The 19668-nt window shown below is 44.4% G+C and overlaps 3 protein-coding genes across 3 annotated transcripts; 2 read left to right on the forward strand and 1 right to left on the reverse strand.

The window, feature by feature from the left end:
* The first annotated feature begins 183 nt into the window (after positions 1–183).
* On the forward strand, positions 184–1614 carry LOC122405335 (soluble scavenger receptor cysteine-rich domain-containing protein SSC5D-like). Its single transcript, XM_043410004.1, has 5 exons — positions 184–286; positions 489–827; positions 1107–1207; positions 1299–1386; positions 1459–1614. Exons 1-5 carry the CDS (start codon positions 235–237, stop codon positions 1470–1472), a joined length of 594 nt encoding a protein of 197 aa, XP_043265939.1. The 5' UTR covers positions 184–234; the 3' UTR covers positions 1473–1614.
* Positions 1615–3519: 1905 nt separating this feature from the next.
* Positions 3520–4417, forward strand: LOC122405259 (chymotrypsin inhibitor-like). The gene is made up of 3 exons (XM_043409860.1): positions 3520–3620; positions 3897–4015; positions 4117–4417. The coding sequence occupies exons 1-3, from the start codon at positions 3569–3571 to the stop codon at positions 4195–4197; spliced, it is 252 nt and encodes an 83-aa protein (XP_043265795.1). The 5' UTR covers positions 3520–3568; the 3' UTR covers positions 4198–4417.
* A 1188-nt stretch (positions 4418–5605) lies between these two features.
* On the reverse strand, positions 5606–6362 carry LOC122405260 (chymotrypsin inhibitor-like). The gene is made up of 3 exons (XM_043409861.1): positions 6208–6362; positions 5886–5983; positions 5606–5781 (listed from the first exon to the last, which is right to left on the reverse strand). The coding sequence occupies exons 1-3, from the start codon at positions 6257–6259 to the stop codon at positions 5698–5700; spliced, it is 234 nt and encodes a 77-aa protein (XP_043265796.1). The 5' UTR covers positions 6260–6362; the 3' UTR covers positions 5606–5697.
* Between the last annotated feature and the right edge of the window lie 13306 nt (positions 6363–19668).

The raw sequence follows: 19668 nt of genomic DNA on the forward strand, positions 1-19668 counted from the left end.
TAACAACAAGAATATTAAAGCTGTAATATTAAAAAGCATAATTGATCGTATAGAATGACGAATCCGAACATAGGTGTCGGTTAGTTTAAACAATGATCGCATACGTCAGACATGAATTATGCTCTCTTTAAGCAAGCAAAAGCGTTCGGTATAAAAAGGGGAATCGGGGGAAAAAATTTTCATTAGTGTCGTGGTGTAACATAGTGTAACAACAGGATTTAGAAGTGGAACACAATGAAACCGATTACCGTGGCAATTTTCATCGCGCTGATTTATACAGTTGCATGTAAGAACCATCACTTTTACGACGTATTACTTTTCTCTGATTTCCGGGATTTATGTAACATTTGTACTTTCACTATAAAGAAGAATACAATGATCATTGTTTTGCATCATTACTTCTAACTAATTTGAGTCATGTAAAAGATTATTCTATCTTTGAGCAAAAGCAGTTCGACCCTCAGTATGATGTAATGTTATACTTACAGACATACCCGATAGGGCTCTCGCTGCATCCAAAGATGATGACTCCGATTCAGCTGAGACTACTACTCCTAAACCTACAACTACCACTCCGAAACCCACCACCACCCCTGCTCCCACAACTACCCCTGCTCCCACGACTACCCCTGCTCCCACGACCACCCCTGCTCCTACCACCACCCCTGCCCCTACTACCACTACTCCCAAACCCACTACTACCCCTGCGCCCACCACTACTCCAAAACCCACTACGACAACTGCTAAACCCACCACTACCACACCCAAACCCACTACTACTCCCAAGCCAACCACGACCGCCAAACCAACCACAACCACCAAAGCCCGTAAGTGTGCCAACATGAACGAAAAATAATCTCTGTCCTCGACACACAGCTATCCGTGGAAAATACTTCCAATAGTTAATAACGAAGCTCTATAATATTATATTCAAGAATCGGAGCATCTCTCCAAAATATAGATAGATCATTTGTGTTGTTAAAAGAAAGACTACAAAGGTATAAAAGAAGATTTAGTACGAATCGTTCGAACTATACATATACTGAGTTTGATTTTGACTCATCATATGAAGTAAATAAATTTTTACAAATTACAATTATATACAGCACGTCCCAAGTGTGGCCGCCACGAGCATCGTACTAAATGCGTCGAGTGCCAACTTACGTGCGACGACCCCATCCCCAAACCCTGCAAGAAGGCGTCGGAGGTAACAATAAGATTTTATTTTAAATATCAATGATAATGACTAAATTATACTGTAGAAAATTCATTAATCCTGGCTACTTTTATGTCGATAGTGCACCAAAGGTTGCGCGTGTGACGCGGGTTACCTGAGAAACAGCGATGGCAAGTGTGTGCACTACCTATCTTGCAAGCCCAAAAAGGGTGAGTAGTTCGAATCTTTCCAATCTTTTAAGCGAAAGGAATATTTACAACACGCTGCAATTTGTTTTACAGGAGGCAAGTCATGAACACGCCGCGCATAGAAGACGGTCAAAGCTATACGCGAGCGATGATCGAATCTACATAAAGGAACGAAGAAAACAATACTTTTAGAATAATTTCGAGGCGTGTTTGTATAACGAAAATAAAAATAAACATCTGTACACTGTGCAGCACGTAAATATTTATATCTGTGTGCCATCAATTAAACGCGGTCAATTACATTTATTTCAGAGAATCCGCGTGTCAAAGTGCACGACCTATACGGTCAGATTGGATCTCGTTGTGTCCCAAATATAAGTCGACGACGGTATTATCGCGCGATGGTTATTCCTTATACACGTAACCGCGTAAAACGACTTTTTTTCGAAAAATATTTACTATCGTCGAAACTCGCGGGAAAATTTCCACGCGAGTAGCAACGGTTAGATCGAGATCCCCGATAATTTGATCGAATCACCGTCGAATTTACCAATTATCGAATGGAGCTGATTGATTTCCTGGCAGGAAACAACAAATATTATTAGAAGCATCGGAGATGGACAAAATATTGTTGGCCACCAACGGAATTCTCAGAAATCTGATTAACTCGATCGTAACTCTGACTCTTTTCAGAACGCAGTAAGTTCGCCATTTTTTCGGTAGACAAACTCTAATTTTTATTCTTTTAAGTATCCGTGCAGAATTTCTCCCGTTTACATTTTTTCGAAAGTTCCTCGATTCCCTCGAAGCTGTTGACACAATTTTGGACCCAACTATTCGCGTATTATGAAATCTCAATTAGAGGAATAAATACCGATCGCTACCCGTCCGGTGTTATTTGCGCAAATACTCTCGCGCTTCCAAGAATATCTTAGTGCAATCCAAACAATGCAAAGTCAACCGAGCAACGAACACAAGGACACTTTTATTAATAATTGCTAGCGTTCGCTCAACTATCCAAGACGAAAGCTTTGTGTTTAAACATTCAGAATATTACAACAACTTTAAACGAATCATCAATTTGCTCGATAAATCACGAATAATTTTTAAATTCTTTCGAAAAAGTCAGTATGTTTGTGTCTTTTTGGAAACGCGATTACACGGTAAACAATTCGGCTGACAAAATCGCCATAACTTCGTTTCACTTCGACTAATTAACGATATTTTCCGTCGATGTTCGTGAAAACATCTCGAAATATAACGAAAACCGTTGACGTAATTATTTTAAAAAGACAATGGACAGAGATTAATTGCGAAGGCGTGACGTGAAATCAGAAACGCAGTCGTGTATTGGCGATCGGATAAAATCGTATGGGAACGAACTAGTATTGTTATTAAATATAAAAAATTGCTTTTCGATCTAACCTTAATATCTCGTGGGTGTTAGGATTCTGATCTTTGTTTTCGACGAAATCGTACGTGCGTCAGAGGAGGCCTCGTACAGCACGAACGGAGAATGCAAAATAGGTCGCTAGATACGCGAAATGTGTTAACGAGTTCGACGAGGTCGTCGAATAATCTTGGAAAAATTCAGCCTTTGTGTATACCTGTTAAACATCTCCTACACTCGTCACCCTTTGGAATAAATTTAGCATCAACTGCTCGCAATACTATCATTGTTTACTGTAATTAAAAATTTTGGCCTTGTAAAAAATTCGACAGTCATAAAATTGTAAAATATATCTGGAAAGTAACAATTCTGTTTGTGGAGGTCCATCAGAAGACTCGATTCCACAAAATTAAAAGCAGACAAAATTGGTGGTATTTTAAGGAATGATTTAAGAAATTTTGTTTGCTGTTATGAAAACAATGCGAAGTAAGAGTCGAGGGGTCCGCGAGCAGGTGAATTTTGAGGAACAGTGATACAAAGATTGCAGTATCGGATAATGGCTACTCTTTATCCGCAAGACGTACGATAACATAAAGTAGAGTTGAAGTTACACCAGCTGAAGATATCGTCTCAGATAATCTACAGACAACGCTAATCGGGTGAATAAGCGAGACGAAATCACGAAATGGAAGTGGTAAAAATTCAAGAAAGCAAAGGCGAAACAAGGCGCGATGGTCTAGAGACAGATACGTATAAAAGCTGATGAACGCCGAGAAATATCGTCACTTGTTCCATACAAATCATTCTGCTACCATGTCGCGTGCTATAGTTCTTTTTTTGGTCGTCGTGGCTGTCGCCTACACTAGTGAGTAATCGGATATTTCCTCAAAGTCCTCGTCAATCATTAATTTCCATAAAATTCTACACACAGATTTGACATATAAGTGCTCTTTTTAGACTGTTTTGTAGACGTCTTAAACATTATATTCAATCTTCGTTCAACGTTTACTCATTGATATTAATTTTAAACATGTTCCACTATTAAAATAAAATATTTATATATCATTTATCGAGACTTTGGGGAACGAGAAAATTAATTGTGAACCTTATGGATTCCTATAATTTGTGAATTTGTTTGCAGTGGCGCTTCCTCAGGAACACGCAGCCTCCCAGGAGTGCGGACCTAACGAAGAATTCAATGCTTGCGGATCGCCGTGCGTGTCCACTTGCGAGAAACGTGCATCGCCGATTTGCACACTGGTCAGTGTTTGTTTGTAACAATTTAACGCAAACCTGTCGGGACGTTTGATCGATCGAACCGTATCGGGAACAAACGTCTAATCTCGAATTCTTTGTTTCAGAGATGTGAAATCGGCTGTCAATGTAAACCAGGATTCGTGAGAAACAGGGAGAACAAGTGTGTCCTCACTCGTGACTGTTAAGCACTGAAAAATCATCATCGAGAACGGAATATTCATTAATAAACTCATAATCGTTACGCGCCGTAGAACCCCGATGTTCTATCCAGCGTAACTCAATAATCTTTATCATTCAATAACAACTGTTGTATACTTTTGTCAAAGTTGTGTACCGATGCATTCGTTGTTGAAAGTTTGTACACAATTGCGTTATGTTTCTCTAAGGAATTAAACAGATTTTATTACTCGTACATTGATCGTTATTATTACCACTCGCTAGAATTTTAATTCCACTTTCGAAGAAACTTGGACGTTTTGAGAAGATAGACTTGCGGCGTGTCTAATATTTGTATTTGCGCTACAATTTGAAAAATCGAGGATATCCCTAAACGGAGAAAACTGGCGCGGCGGTTAACGCGTTAAGAGCCGTAAAATTTTATGTAGGATAAGTTTGGATAGTTTTAGAGATCTTAAAAATATTGCCCGCGTTGCTCGAGCAAACGCGGATCCAACTTTACGAGATGATCCCTTAATGCATCTGTGTCCAACTCGACTTTACGACCTCTATCCGCTTTATCTTCAAGACTAAAGTCCCCATTTCGAAACCGATCGCACCATACTTCGTATTTCCATGTATCAACCGTTTTATCGTACGCTTCACATATTTCGTTGGCAGTTTAATTCACATTGTAAGATGATATTCACACCGTGATACATCGATCATAAAAATTTAACCGTAGGGGCATACTATTCTCGTATCGGTTCGAACTTATTATCCAAATTTGCGAAATGTGATTCCACGGTTTTTTTCCTGGAATTAAATATCAAACCAGAACCTAATCAATCGCCTCCGATATTGCTGCGATTATTGAAGCAGATAAAATGCTCGATTGAATCGAAAAAGATTAGATATTGCCTCAAGTTTGCTAGTATTAAAAAGAACTTTAGAAATAAGTATTTATTACATAACTACCAACAGCTGGTGACAGAAATAAGGGTAGCGCATTTCGTTAATTAATTCCAAATATACAAATACTTCGTGGTTCCCCAAATTTACGAGAACAATGTATTTACACCTAAGTAAACACTTTTTAAAGAGACGTTGAGTTATCGGTTCTACACGTTTGCCTTTCAGTTAGATAAGTTAAAATGATTCATTAATAACACTGCCAACGATAAGATTTAAACGGCTCGTTCACGGTACGATTTTCCGTACGAGAAACCGCGATGATGATAATAATACTTCGTCATTTCGAACTTTGAAATATTAAGACATCAGAATCCGAAATTCGAGATAAAAAGAAATGCATTGTTTGCATATTCCTGTATTTAACAAAATAATAAACACGAAATGAAATTATTATTATAAAAGTAGTTGGAAAAGTGAAACTTTTGGAGGGAGCAATAGCGATTATAAATTACAACGGATGGATAAATGCCTAAATTCAATTTATTCTTCAACTTAAAAGTTATATTAATTCCCCTGAAAAGTAAATGTAGCAAGCAATGGCGACATCGTTCCACTTAACAATTTTTGGGCAGGACACACTTGTTGTGGGAATTCCTCATGTATCCGCTTTTACATTGACACCGTGGACCCTTGCACATCTAAAACGAGTCAAATAAAAATTCGTCGTTCGAATTTCCCCTACCGATCATGTTCAGAATTTCTCTTAAAAGTTACACCTCAATAAAAATACACTGTCACTAACCTCGATACAGTCAACCTGCGTTTTCTGCCCACACTTGGGCTCGCATTCGCTCGAACATGATTTCATTATCTCGTTGGCAGGGCACGATGCGTTGCTCACTGAGTAAACGTGAAAATAATTAATTCGAGCAAAAATTATGCCCCGAGAACGAAACGCAACGTTTTAAAAATGGAACAACTTGTATTTAACAAATCGATGATACCAAACTATCGAACGATACAATAACCAATAGCAGAAATGAGCAAAATTGTATTTTACTTTGTTTTATATCTAAGGTTTTATTCGTTCAAATTTTGCACGTTTCTGGCTACAAAGTACTCACAGCTAACGTAAGCAACGACGACGAGGAGAAGAAGAATAACGGTGCGAGACATCTTCGGGTAGCTTTCGGATTACCGTAGCTTCAGAAGTAACTGTACAATCCTCAAATCGAGACTAATGGAGATCCACAACGTAGGCTAGTTTTTATACAAAATTTTCCGACCTTCCCAATTTATCACCGTCGTTTGTTACACTGTATCGGAGTGGAGTATGATTTATCATCAACTTTTATCATCGATACTAATTTTTGCGTGACCGTAAAGTTTCGAAATTGATATTCTTCGGTCGCGTTGTCTTCGTTCCATCGAAACAGCGAGCCCGTTCCGGAACAAGTACATTTATCAAGGAGGATGGTGATAAATTATCGAGTCGCGGGTTAATGTTGCGTAAAGTAGGTTCTGTACGCGGCAGCTTGTCTATTCGGCATTACTCGCGTGTGCACACCGGACCGAACGAACGCCCCAGGTTTAATCGCTATCGCATCGAATCTCTGCAAACCGTGACTTTTCTCGCGTAACTAACGCTTCGAGCAAACAAGCCGGCCGCGGCGAATCGCGAAACGCCCGCATAAATTACCGATTCTCCTGGATTACCGGCTAACCGTGCAAAACGAGAACTAGCTGGAAGGAGATATCCGCTGGTCCAATTAACCACTCAACGAACGATATTCCTCCGCTTCACAAAAATGATCTACCTTTTCCACGGCCTAACAGAGCGCCCAGGATCTCGCTAACGAGGATATTTCTACTCCGAGCTGCGCCCAAAGGATTTTTTAAATTAATCTCAATGTATCGAGCAAATGAAACAATTGTTCGATCCGTTTTTCCAGTTTCTATTTCTTCCAATTTACGCGTTGGTTAAATATTGAAGCCTCGAGCGACGCACGGGGGAAAAGATTAACAATGCTCGACGCGGGTGAAAATTGTCGACCCATATAAACAGCGGCGAGGCGAAATCCGTTGTTTCCAATCGTTTCCGCCCCTCGAGTTTTCACTTTCCCGACAAAGCAATACGACGAGCCGAAACAAAATGTGCCGGCTCGCGAGGGAAAACGCGCGACAGACACGATCCGCGGCACGTGCGACCGGTTTCATCAGCGACGTTTTCAGCCGTTCTCGAGGACCCTCGGGGAGAACTGAATCGTCAGTTTTACAGAAAGGGAGCATACGGGTATGGGTGGCGAACTAGCGAAATTCATGGCATATTTCACCGACACCAAGAGTCTCCCGATCTGCTTCAATATGTTTCGCAAGCCTGAACTCGACGAATGTTTTCGAAAACGCATCGTTTCGTTCGGAAGAGAGACAATCGATAGTTTAAAAGGTTTTGGACGCATATAGGTTCGCCACGACGAGACCAAAACGTACAATGCTCCATCGCGATATAAAGTATCCTTGCCCCTAACGGTCCATTTACGGTCGAAAATTTAGTCCACGGAGGGCGTATAAAGTCTAAACGAGCGAACCACCGTCGTGGGATACAATTTATGGAAATCGAAGCCCTCCATAACGGAGGCTTTGCGAATCTTTCGTCCGTTTTGCGTCTAGACCAGGCCATTCTCAGCTCGTCGATCGTCTATTTTCTTCTAGATCCAATTTAGAAACATTTTACACTTTGATAAAATAGTTTTTCATACTCTGTAGAAGCAGGTTGAGCAGCGCTGATTAGTAATAGGTGACTGTCTACAACGCATCTCGACGATCTCTGAACTCTCTTATCTGGGTTCAAGTTAAAATTTGTCGATTAAGCTAATCTGCATCGTCGATCGACGGAAAACAAGTCGATGATCAGCGACGACTTGATTACTCGCGTTGGGATAATTACTGCGACGATGCTGCATCCAACCGAAAATAAGATAGTGATTTAGGAAACGATCGGAGACCGGATTCTTCGAGACATCTAGAACCGCGTGCAATCAAAAGCTGAGCGTTTCTTTGCTTTAATCGCCGAACACTCTCGTCCAATTGCCTCCGATCGTGTTTAATTGGTGTGAGACCGCTTAATCGGCGAACGATGCTCGCCTGATCGAAGGCAACCCATCGAACGGGAAAGCGAAACGTTCTACGTCGTCGAGGATTCGTGATGTTGTTGCGTTTACATATTATGAAATTATATACATTTAAAAAGGACATTGTTTTGTTCAACTTTTTGTCCTCCACTGCTCTTCGTTTAACGTTCACTCTTTAATAATATTGTATTAAATCAAACAAGAGACTGGGAAAAACGTTTTAATAGTAGAGAAACGGCAGATGAATTTAAAACACAGTCGATAAGAGAGAACTTGGCGATTCTAGATACGGATAAATAAATTGGAGGGAAGTAAATTAAATAAACAGATAGGAGACTTTGAGGCAAGGCCTCCGCAAACAAGGCAGCAAGGATGAAAAATCCGCATCTGCCGTATATTCAGCCAGCCAGAACGTTGGAACAGAGAAGTAATGTAGTCGAATTTACGAGAACAGTAAGAATAACGAAGACATAAATTTTCGATACACTGAACGAGTGAGGTTGGTCGAGAAGAAACACGGCGACCATAAACTACAATAATCGCTATAATCAAACAAGGAAACCACTAAAGATCGAGAATGCATGAATCTAGGAGCAAGTTGACGAAGGATATTGAAACGCAGAATCGTTGTCAAAATACTACGACGATTTTTATAAAAATTCTCTCGTCGATTAATTAAGATTACAAGCCTCTACCACTGTTCAATTAAATTTTGACCGATACGAAGAAATTGATTCGTTCTGCGTCGAACGATCGATGGTAGATGCACGTTGCATTGTAATCACGGTAAACAAACGTTTAATGTATTCTGCAATAAACTTTCTAAACGACTTCGTTCGACGATAAGATAATCGCGTGGATTAAGAGTGCCGGGGCATAAATCCATACGAGTTCGAGATACGTATGCTAATTCGTCGTAAAAAGAGGACAGAAAACGAGGGAAGCATGGCGGACAAAAAGTACGAGATCGTTCGATCCGTTTCATCGACGCTCGTAGCGTCATTCGCTTGTCGGTTATTGCGATTCGGACAAAATTTATTCCATCCACTCCGTCCCTCCCCCACCTTCTATCGTTCGCTATGCTATTTCTTCCGATTAGACGGATTAAAAATAGCCGTGTAATCTTGCAGAGAGACACAGATCGTTAGCTAGATATCGTCGACGGTTTTATCGGCGCCGTAACCATTAAATTCCGCAATGAAATTGGATCGTGACTGCAGTCGCGAACCCATGAATTTATATCTCAATTAAAACATGGCCCAGCTCGTCGTTGTTACTCATTGTTCAATTTCGTTGTTTTCTAGGAGTATCGAGCCTCGATTCTCGCGAACGATTCGAAAACTGTCGCGGGAGACATCGAAGATTTTCATTTATGAAATCAAACTGAATTGTTGAAATTGCCTTTAAGTTGCTTGTCATCGTTAACGATAAGTTACACGTGTAATCCGTAATCGGAAATCAGTAATTTGTAACCATTTCGTGAAAGGATACTTCAGCTTTTATTGTTAATTACATCGATTCGATCGTAAGCAGAAAATCGTATAGTCACGCGATTTACGATTAAGCATGACTATTGAGATTATTCGTGAATCACAGTTTCCGAGTAGTCGATGCCCATATGGTAATCGTACGGACGGAACTCGCGACAGGATCGATTCCATCGCTATCCAGCTTCTGTCGTGCAACGGGAAGAACGGACAAGCGGACGGGAAACGATCCCTCCTTCGAGACGATTTACCGCGGAAAAAAGACCGGTTGGTCGAAGGCTGTAGCGACGCGCTGCGGGACAGATTCCTGTCCATTACGAAGATTGCGCTCGTTCCCGCGGACGTAACGCGCCGAAATCTCGGCGGACACGGTCGATACGGAAAATTACAGGACACGGAGTACGCCGTCCGGGGACGCGCGGCGTCGCCGCCGCGGTAAAAGCTTTTACGAGCACCCATTGGAAATTAATCCAAAGCGACGAGGATCGTGATCGCCGGAAGCACGAACAGATGCGAGCGTTCCAACCGTGCTCGGTACTGCCTCGCTGCTTGCATCAATCTGGGTTACGGATACTTGCAACGAACCTAACACCTCCCTAAATGCACTCTACTGGCTGGTATCCGTGCAATTAAAAACCTATTCAAGCGTCTTGTTTGAAATAGACTAGTTTCAAGAAGAGTGTTAATGTTTCGTCACATGCAATTTTGGTGGTCTGATTTTTTTGCAAGAAGAGAGGTATGCATGTTTACCGTGTTAAAGGACCAACTATTAGGAACTGGGCAAATTGTATTCACGAAAATCTTTGATTCTTGATACATGTGTTTTTGCAAGATTACATATTTTATCGATGTGATCGATACGTTTTAGAGTTAAGACGAGTAAACAGTGTTACCAGAATGTTATTAATGAAAGGTGTGACACTCGAAGCGTTGAAAGAGTGCGACTGATAATCGTACCTGTGCGATAGGAGTGGAATATCAGGGACGCCTGTTTATGGTTGCCACGGAAACACTCGTGCAAATGTCTGCATCGCGAAAGGGGACCCTCTCGCGTGTACGGCTACAACGATTCCGCGGACCCTGGACGTGCCGGGGTACGATTTTCGCTGGCTTTGAACGAAACGAGCATTTGGGAAATTGGTTTTCCCGGAACCACGGAAATATCGCCGAAAAGTCGACGATCTGGGATACTTCCTTTCGAAACTTCATCGACGCTTACTGCGTGTATATTTCTACGCTATGAATTTACGAAAAATTACTCGGTGCCGTGTTTTCAGGTGTTTTGTTTCCAAAGAGACGAGAGCGACATCGGGAAAACGTGAAACCAACGAGATCGAAATTCCACGATAACCACGATGGGAAGTCGACCATTCCCCTTTTTAAGCAATACTACACCGATGGCTCGTACCAGAGAACAAGCGTACCACCTGCGGTGGACGAGTGCGAGCCAAATTTCAAGGCACCTATTTATGGTTGCCAAGGAAACATGTACGAGGACGATGTTACGAGGGTAAAGCGAAAACCCCTTTCGCGCGTCCAGCAAGGACGATAACTGTCGCCGTATTTTCCAGGTCGTACACGGGATTAGGGATGGAGGGATAGAACGATCGGTGCAGATAATACGCGTATAGCAAATTTCGCGGCACGGTCGTTCGTGCTCGAGAAAAAGATACTCGAAAATCAGAAACGCGGCGAGTTCGAATTTACCCTACCTATTCGTAAAATTATGAGAATCAACCCCTTCGCGTACGATTTAATATGCAGGTAACTTTTCAGACGTATTCAGAAAACTCACTCGAGAGAGACTTTGGTGAACAGAGTTTTCATTTTATTTCCAATATTATAATTATAGTGAAGTATCGTATCAATTAAGTTAAATTATCTCGAATTTATCGAATAAGTGGCTTCGCTTTTGCTCGCTCTCTCGTTTTCTCGCTTTGGTCACCACTGGCTTTTTGCAAGAAGCAACTGACCAGCCGCGTAACCGATCTGAACAGTCGGTTACCGTCCTCTGGTGAGCTGATCCTAGAGAAAGACGGGGTACGTGGCAACACGCACCTGTCTGCGGTAGTCCCTGACTCAGGATCCCTGTTTCTCTTTGTTAGCCGTCTCGGGACGAGTCCTTAGACCCTTAGCAGGCCGCTGGTAGAAATGAAGAACCCGTGGAGGATTTAAGGACTTTGATCTGACTTGTTAAGAAATAACAAACTGACTTTTCGCAAGAAACATTTCTATTTCTGGCCATACATTATATTTTCGGTCATGAATTTTTTTCTCGACAACGAGTAGGATTTCGGGGGTATATGTATTCACCAAAAATGATTGTAATTGACCCCTGAAACTAAAGTAATTTTTTTAGATCGATTTGAAATTTTTCAATTTCACCACCTACAACTGTACTTCACCTGTGCTAGTACCTCTTATTTCACGTACTTCTTATTTAAAAACTAGTAATTCGATTGGTCATCGTGGGATATACGTGAAGTGTTGGTAGGTTTAGTGTTAAAAATGATTAAAAGTACGGTTTTAAACATTGCAAGCTGTCGGTTAGAAAGACGGAAAGCTTGACAATAAACGGAACGTTGCGAACACTTGCTAATAATTAACGAACGGCGAACGATAGACGTTTCGTACGTCAGGCGATATTTTTCAACGATGTGGGTCTCCGTTAATCATACACCTTGACAGTCCTCTATCGCGCATCCAGCGTTGTTAAAGCCGGTTACGCGTGCCGCGCGATAAGCCGGCTCGACCGAACGTAACACGCGACATTGTATAACTATGTGTAGAAACATGTTGGAAATTAACGAGAGAGAAATTGCGCGCGTGCTAGGCGGTGTTCGACGTTATTGGCCGAGTCTAATGCCGGCGTAACGGTGCAACGTCCGAAGCCGGCCACCAACTAGCTCAAGGAGAGAGAACATTGGCTTCGCAGCCAAGAGTTTTCACGCTTCGTGGCCGTTTACTGCCTTCCTACGTGTGCACGGTGCCGCGATAAACCGCCTTCTCGCATCGTTCGGCTCCTTTTTCGACCATTCGCCCGCCCCGAGTCGACGTCCCGCGAAAATCGCTTCTTTATTTTACGTCGCTCGAAACCGATACCCTCTTAATTATTGATTGCTTTCGCACCATCCGACGAGTTAAACATTCCAACATTTTTCAACGCGCCTTACAGTCGAGTGAAATCGGTGATGAATCCGCTCGAACTCGAGGGGGATGGTGGTTCGTAACAAAAATTATCTCTCCAAATCGTACAAACGTTTTCTCATTACGTGATTGTGATCTGAAAAATGGTCTGCAGAGTAATTTTGTTTGTCTTAAAATAACACTGTGCGTTTTAAAAATAAATTTGGAATGTTTAGGTTAAATCGTTAAAACATGTATATACGACAATGATCGATGAAGCAACGAACGTTCGACTGTTGTTGGTATCACTTTAACTGGGTGTACTTCGCCAAGAACGGAGCAATATTATAAATATTATAAAATTTTTCTCGAGATAAATTCCTGAGGTGGATAAACGACGATCGTGGATCGGCCAGAAATAATTCGCGATCCCGCGACGTCGGCGTCGGCGTCCAACGCGAGCCGGCGTAGTGCGTTGCCCTTTCTCTCTATGCGCGAGTCGCCTCTATCGTAATTCGCATTCAGCGCGCGAATTTGCGCGGCAAACCGTTCCACTTGGCATAAAATATCGGAATAGAAGTGTTCAACCGAGCTCGCCGATCCTCTCGCGATGCAATCGCTCGGTCGGTCGATCGCTCGCGCGTACCGGCACGTATTTCGCGTCGACGCGAGCCACGTGCATCCTTGAGCTCGTTCGAGGTTCGTGAACCTGCCGTCGTCTCGCGCAAATTGGCCATCGACCAGATCAACGGACCTCCGACCGAGATGCAACGTTCCTGCGATCAGAGTTGCCCAAAGGACGCCGAAAAATCGCCAGTTTTGGCACTCCGGAAAAGGTCTCCGAGTAGCATACGTCTGGTACATCCAAAAAAACGATTTGTTTTACGAAATGTCTAAAGTGGTCATAGGATTTGCAACGATACGAACGGTTGAATTTCCTTAATAACGAGTAAACAAATTCGTAAAATTGTCGTGAGAGCCGATCGAAAGGCTATTACTATCCCGATCGCGATCGTCGGTGCACTGGATTTGCCAGGTTGCGAGGGAACGTCGTAAATAATCGAGAACGATCAGTCGAGGAACGGGTGTCTGTCGAACGAAAGGCACACCGTGTCGTTGTTCGATCGAAAGCCCGCGTGCGAGCGCGATCCGCGATCGATTTATCGCTAAACAAGGAAGTTATTGCCGATCGTGGCCACCGGCTCGCCGCGATCTGACATTTTCGCAGCCTTTCACCGGGTCGTTGCAGAGACTGCAGTAGTCAGAAGCGTGCGCGGAGCTACCGTCCAAGGAGCGCGAACAGTTTCCATCCAGAATGGAGTCCAAGGACCGCGGTTCGACGTCTGATTGCGCAATATCGCGCGTGTCTAGCGTCGTATTACCGTACCGGTCAATAATCCATCGTCTCGTCTCGTACGTCGCCCGCGAGGAGCAGAGCTAGAAGAGCCTTCGTGAAAGGAGAACGATCCCGATCTTTTATTTCTTCTGTCTCTTTTTTTTTATCCTTCCTTTCGTTACGAGCCGCGGACGCGTTACGCCGGCATCCTTATTTGCAACGGAGCTCTTGGCTCCTTCGGCTCGACATCACGGATGCAAAACGCGTTCCGAACGAATTTTATACGACGATCGTGACTACGAGCGCGATTGGAGTCGTGGGTCTCGAGAGGGCTTCAAACGACACGGCCATCTTGCGCAAGGATTAAAGGACGCGCGATACGATTCGCGGGAAGAGCAAAATGGCCCCGCACACGGTCGAGGTTTATCGGAGGTTTGCCCGTGGATCACCTGTCTTTCTCGTAAATACTCTATCCTATCCTGTAGTAGAATATTTTAAGACCTTGTCCACCTAGGTTATGTTAGCTTAATACTTAAAGTCTATTTTGAGTGTTTATAAATGTATTCGTAAACCTGATACGTTGTATATGTGTCCTGGTCGAAAAGCAAATGTATTCTAATCGATTACACCCGCGGATAAGCCTATAATTCTCCGTCTGCACGAGCTGTTTAATTCATGGAACGCCAGCCCGTCTCTGTGCGGCGGACCAAAGGAAGGAAGAGCGCAATTTTGGCAACGTTACGACCAACTGGCCATCGGGCCCGGAAACCGCAGCAGCTGCGGCAATCCGGGACGCAATATGCGCCAGTGCCGACGACGACAACGACGGATCTTCCGACACCGTGGCGACGGCGAACTCTTATGAAACAATGGACACAGCGAAATTGGAGGATCTGACCGCAGGGAGACCGAGATTAAAGGTTCGTCCCGACGACTGATTCGTCGCGCGTCTTTTGACCGCCATATTGGGACCGCCTCTTCGACAAATACTTCTCGATTACGAATCTGAACCACGGTACCCCGTGTTTTACCGCGCGAGGGAGTGGCTCGTAATAACGTAAGCAGCGATTTGACGTTTCTTTGGAAAAAATAGCGGTCCAACGCGACTATTACCTGCCTCTGGTGGACGTAAGAGGGATTCCACGTAAAAATGAATTCAGAAAATGGAAAGTATACGGCTGCAAGTATCGGCAACACAACTGCAGAACACAGAAACACAGAAACGCGGGAAACGGGAGAGCGGCGAGCACGAAGGCCAGGCTCGTAAATCCAGCGATTTAACTTCGCTCGACACTCGCTCCCCGGAGAACCCCTTCTCTCGCCCCGTCTCGCTTGCTCGTCAGCTTCATCCCCCTATGCACTCTTTCTTTTTCTCTGGCGTCCCGATGAACCAGTGAATCCACGAAGAAGAGAGGGAGAAATCATCCCCCGTTAATGCCGAAGTAATGACTGGGGTGGCAACGTTGAAGAACCCTCGACGAGTCGCCATTGCCATTGCTGCTAGCTACCAACCCCCTCCCCTCCTCCTCAACCCAATCCAGCTCGCCGTGGGGTTGGACGACACGCGTGTTTCGGGGACCTCTCGGTGTCAATCATGGCCAGCGGGGGGTTCGAGTTGGCCTCGAAAAATAAAATCGCCCGCCCAAAGACTCGAGCCCCGGTTGGCACGGGGACGCCCCGGAGACGTTTTTCCGAGGACGAGTCGTAGTTGGACAATTACATCGATTTTCCCCGGCTCGACAGTGAACGTTCCCGCTTTTCAAAGTCGCCCGGGGTGTTTATCTCGCGGCCACCACCGGTGCTGTGCGTTAAGGGGCCCTAACTACGCAGTTACGCGCTCTCCTATGCGAATCGTTCTCTCTGTCGGTTGCATCGACCCTTCGAGTACGACGTAACCGTGTACCAATGCACAAACTTTAATCGTCGACTCTAACAGTGTATTTTTGCGTTTACGAGTCGAATTCTCTTATTCAAAGGCCATACAGTAAGTAGTTATCATAGCTATTTTTTCGACGTCGTTCCTCCAACTTGAAATGGAAAGTTGCGTGGTACCCGAGGGGTTAAATTTAATTTCCTCTTCGCAACGATCGAACCTTTGTATCGTAAGAAGTAATATTCGACTAATAGATACCCGCGACGTAATTTAGACGTAATTTCCACAAGGATCCCGCGGTATCTATTGTGCACGTATTTGTATGCGGCTCGTCCCTTTCTCTTTTGGCGGGAACAAAAATGAAGTCTCGCGAGCGCCGTTCTCGCGTGTCACTTCCACCATCGCGATCGTAAATCGGTGGAACGCAATCGGATCGGAGCTATCGCGGTCTCGTCCTAACGGCGTGTAATAACCGACCGAATAGACCGATAACGAAATCCCATAAAACGGGTTACACCGCTATTCTAGATTCCAAGAAGCGTTCCACGCGGTCCCTCCCTCCTCCCGCTGTATCAAGACGGACCACGGTATTTCTATCTGTCTCACGGCGGCTAGCAGCCACGATCCTAATCGTAAACAACGGTATGGCCGATCGGTCGCCATTAAGTCGGAACCCGGAGGGAGCGAAAGGGCCGGGCAGGCTCGTTTCTGCTCTCCATTTCCTGTTGCTGGTAAACCTTCGCCCTTGGCCGGCCACGTGATCGACCGAAAAGAAGGATCATTTACGCAGGTGGCGCAAAATGGCTCGTACACACGGACCACGCGTGCGGACTCGTCGAAACGGAGGGGGAGGAATTGCACGAAATTACGATCCCCGCTGTTACTTTAATTTCTGTCGAGCGTCTGTTACTCGCGCCTCGATCCCTGGAAACGAAATTAAACTCGTTCCCGAAGTACACGAAATTCCATCGATGCTAACAAGACTCCGATCCCCAACGGAATTCTGAAACTTTGGCGGCGATACGCATTACGCAATTTTTGGAAATCAACCCACGAATATTCGTTGTTCTTCAAACTAAATTGAAGTTATTATGTTTATTAGGACGTAGTTATTAGGAAGATCCAAATTTCTGAAAGCGTCCGTGATTGGAAAAATAGCGCGTCGATCCCGACGCAGTTGTCAGCGAGGAGGAAAGGCGGTCGCGTAAAATATAGCTGCAACGAAGTTTGCCGATCGCGATCGTAATGAAATACGACGGTTAAACGAGACCGATCGTGGAATAAATTGGCCGTGACAGGTGGGGTAGATAGGGCCGATAGCGAGAGAGCTGGCAGCTTCGCGAGAACGTACGGCGTCGCGTCACGAAAATTCGCGGACAGCGGGCCGCGAGGAGTAGTCGTGCCACGTGGCAATCCGTACGATCTAATAAAAATTTGTCGGCACGCAAAAGCCCTGTAATTACGGGAACCGGGCTTCCGACAATAACGCGTGCGACGGCCGATCGCGCCACGAACTTGGTAATACAAAAAATTAATGGAACGGTTCCTTGAAAAATTCTCCGGCCGGAGAAAGCCGGTGGAAAGAACAATGAGTCACGGAACTGGGTCGAAGAAAACCATCTGCCCCGGAAATCGATTTTATCGATAGAAGCTATTTTCTCTCACTCTAATGCTCGCACGGAAACGATTTTCAACGACCCGTGGTTCGACTAGCCTGGCGTTTCGTACGCGCGGTTGATTGAAACTAATGGTGAAATGAATTTAATGGAGGCAACTGCGACACGTAACCCCGCATTACCCGGCAGGCATCGTAATTTGCGGTTGTCTTTCTTCCGACTGCCGTGCAAGCAGCACTTTATGGAATTGCTCTTAAAGACAAATGGAGGCTCGGCGATTCAGGAGATCATAACGATTTGTCTGCTAGCGGGTCGCGATGCAAACGGAAACGGGTCTCGGGCCAGGTTCGGTCTTCCGTTCGTTTAAATTTCCCGCGGAGGAGCCCTCGAGTGCTTCACCGGCGGACATCAATCTCGGCTTTTCCCCTCTCGTCTTTGACGAAAACTGCCGGCAGACTCCATCTTGAGTCTCCTGGCTTATGACGTTCCGTCGCGGAATCCGGGGAACGGATCGTAACTCACGCGCTTTCGTATCCGCTTGCTTCGGCTGCATTACCCGCCTCTCCATTCTTCCTTATGCATATAACATTCGGATAACGCACGAAAGTACCGCGGCGACAGTAATGCGATTCGAGCAACGAATCGCCAACTCCGAACATTCTTCTTCCGCGAAAATACGCTTGGGATCCGTTTGTAGTTGATATTAAACAGACGGTCGGAACCGAAATGGCACGGAAGGATTTAATTCTTTCGACGGATCGCGGTGGTGAAAATACAGCACAAAATTCAGAAATCGATAGATACGTTCTCGAAGATTTTATTTTAACCACTGTCATAACACAATTATGTAAAATAGGATAGTAAAATCGAAGAATTAATCGTGAACTCTACGGAACACAAATTGAAACGTGCAGCCCTTTAAGATCTACAGTTTATCATTCGTGAAAGACTTTCTGTATCTGTCAGCGAATGAATAAATCATCCCTGGTTTTTATCGTATAATATTTCCGAAAGACGCGACTTCCAGGCAACCCTCGACGGTCCTCGACGCGCGAATGCTTTCTGTATCCAAGATTAATATCGCGACAAAGGTGCTTTGATGTACGACCGAGCAATAAGCTCACGCGGACGAGAGCACGCGTCAAATCAGTTTTCCATCTGCGATCGCGCGACTGCGACAGATGTTTCGCGCGCTTCCGGCTTTATCGATAAACAGCCGCCACTCGGTTCGCGAAGGGTGTAAGTGCTCTCGAAACAACAGTATCGAAAAACGGCCATTTTTAGCGCTCGTCGCAAGAGAAAATCTATACAGCGCGCATCTCTACGCCCTAGCTTTGTCGAGCAATATTATGGAGAGGAAAGTTCACTTACGAATAATGGAATGCTTAGTAGGAAAAATGGTGTCGACTAATGGGGTGGCTCTGTTTCGTTGTTGGCGTTTCCTGGTATCAGAAGACGCGAAAATAGCCATTTTTCGGGGTTGTCCTTTTTAACGAATTTCTCAGAAGTCGCGTGCTCGACCATCGGATCAGAGGATGTCGCGAGTGAAAAGCGACGACGGGGGTTGACGTACGTTTCTCTAACTACGCAACACGGAACAGCACGCGAAACGTAAAATTTCGAGCAAATAATTCCCGGCCACGGACGATTTGAGGCGAATCGACGCGTGCTTCCGGATCGTCGAGTCCCCCGATTCGTTCCTCCGGAGACAGCCGCAGAGCCTTCCATAAAACCGAATGGAGAAAGTAAATCACCGGTCAGGATTGTTCCGTGGTAAAAGGAATCCGTATCCGATGGATACTATCACTTTATATCTAGAAGAACTACCAATCTTTCGGTGGAAACTCAAAGAAATCTTTGCTAGGAACACACCACGGCCGGTAAATGGAACGAACGAGGCGGTTCAGATTCTCCATCTTGCTGTTTAGGAAATATATTCGTTTTCTAACACCTATCGGGCGGAAACGTGATCGAAGCTTTAAAAAAATTGATTTCCTCATTTTCTGCTACTTTCTG

Source organism: Colletes gigas, unplaced genomic scaffold, assembly GCF_013123115.1.
Source record: "Colletes gigas isolate AHSC1104 unplaced genomic scaffold, ASM1312311v1 Colletes_gigas_Sc00004, whole genome shotgun sequence".
Taxonomy (NCBI): domain Eukaryota; kingdom Metazoa; phylum Arthropoda; class Insecta; order Hymenoptera; family Colletidae; genus Colletes; species Colletes gigas.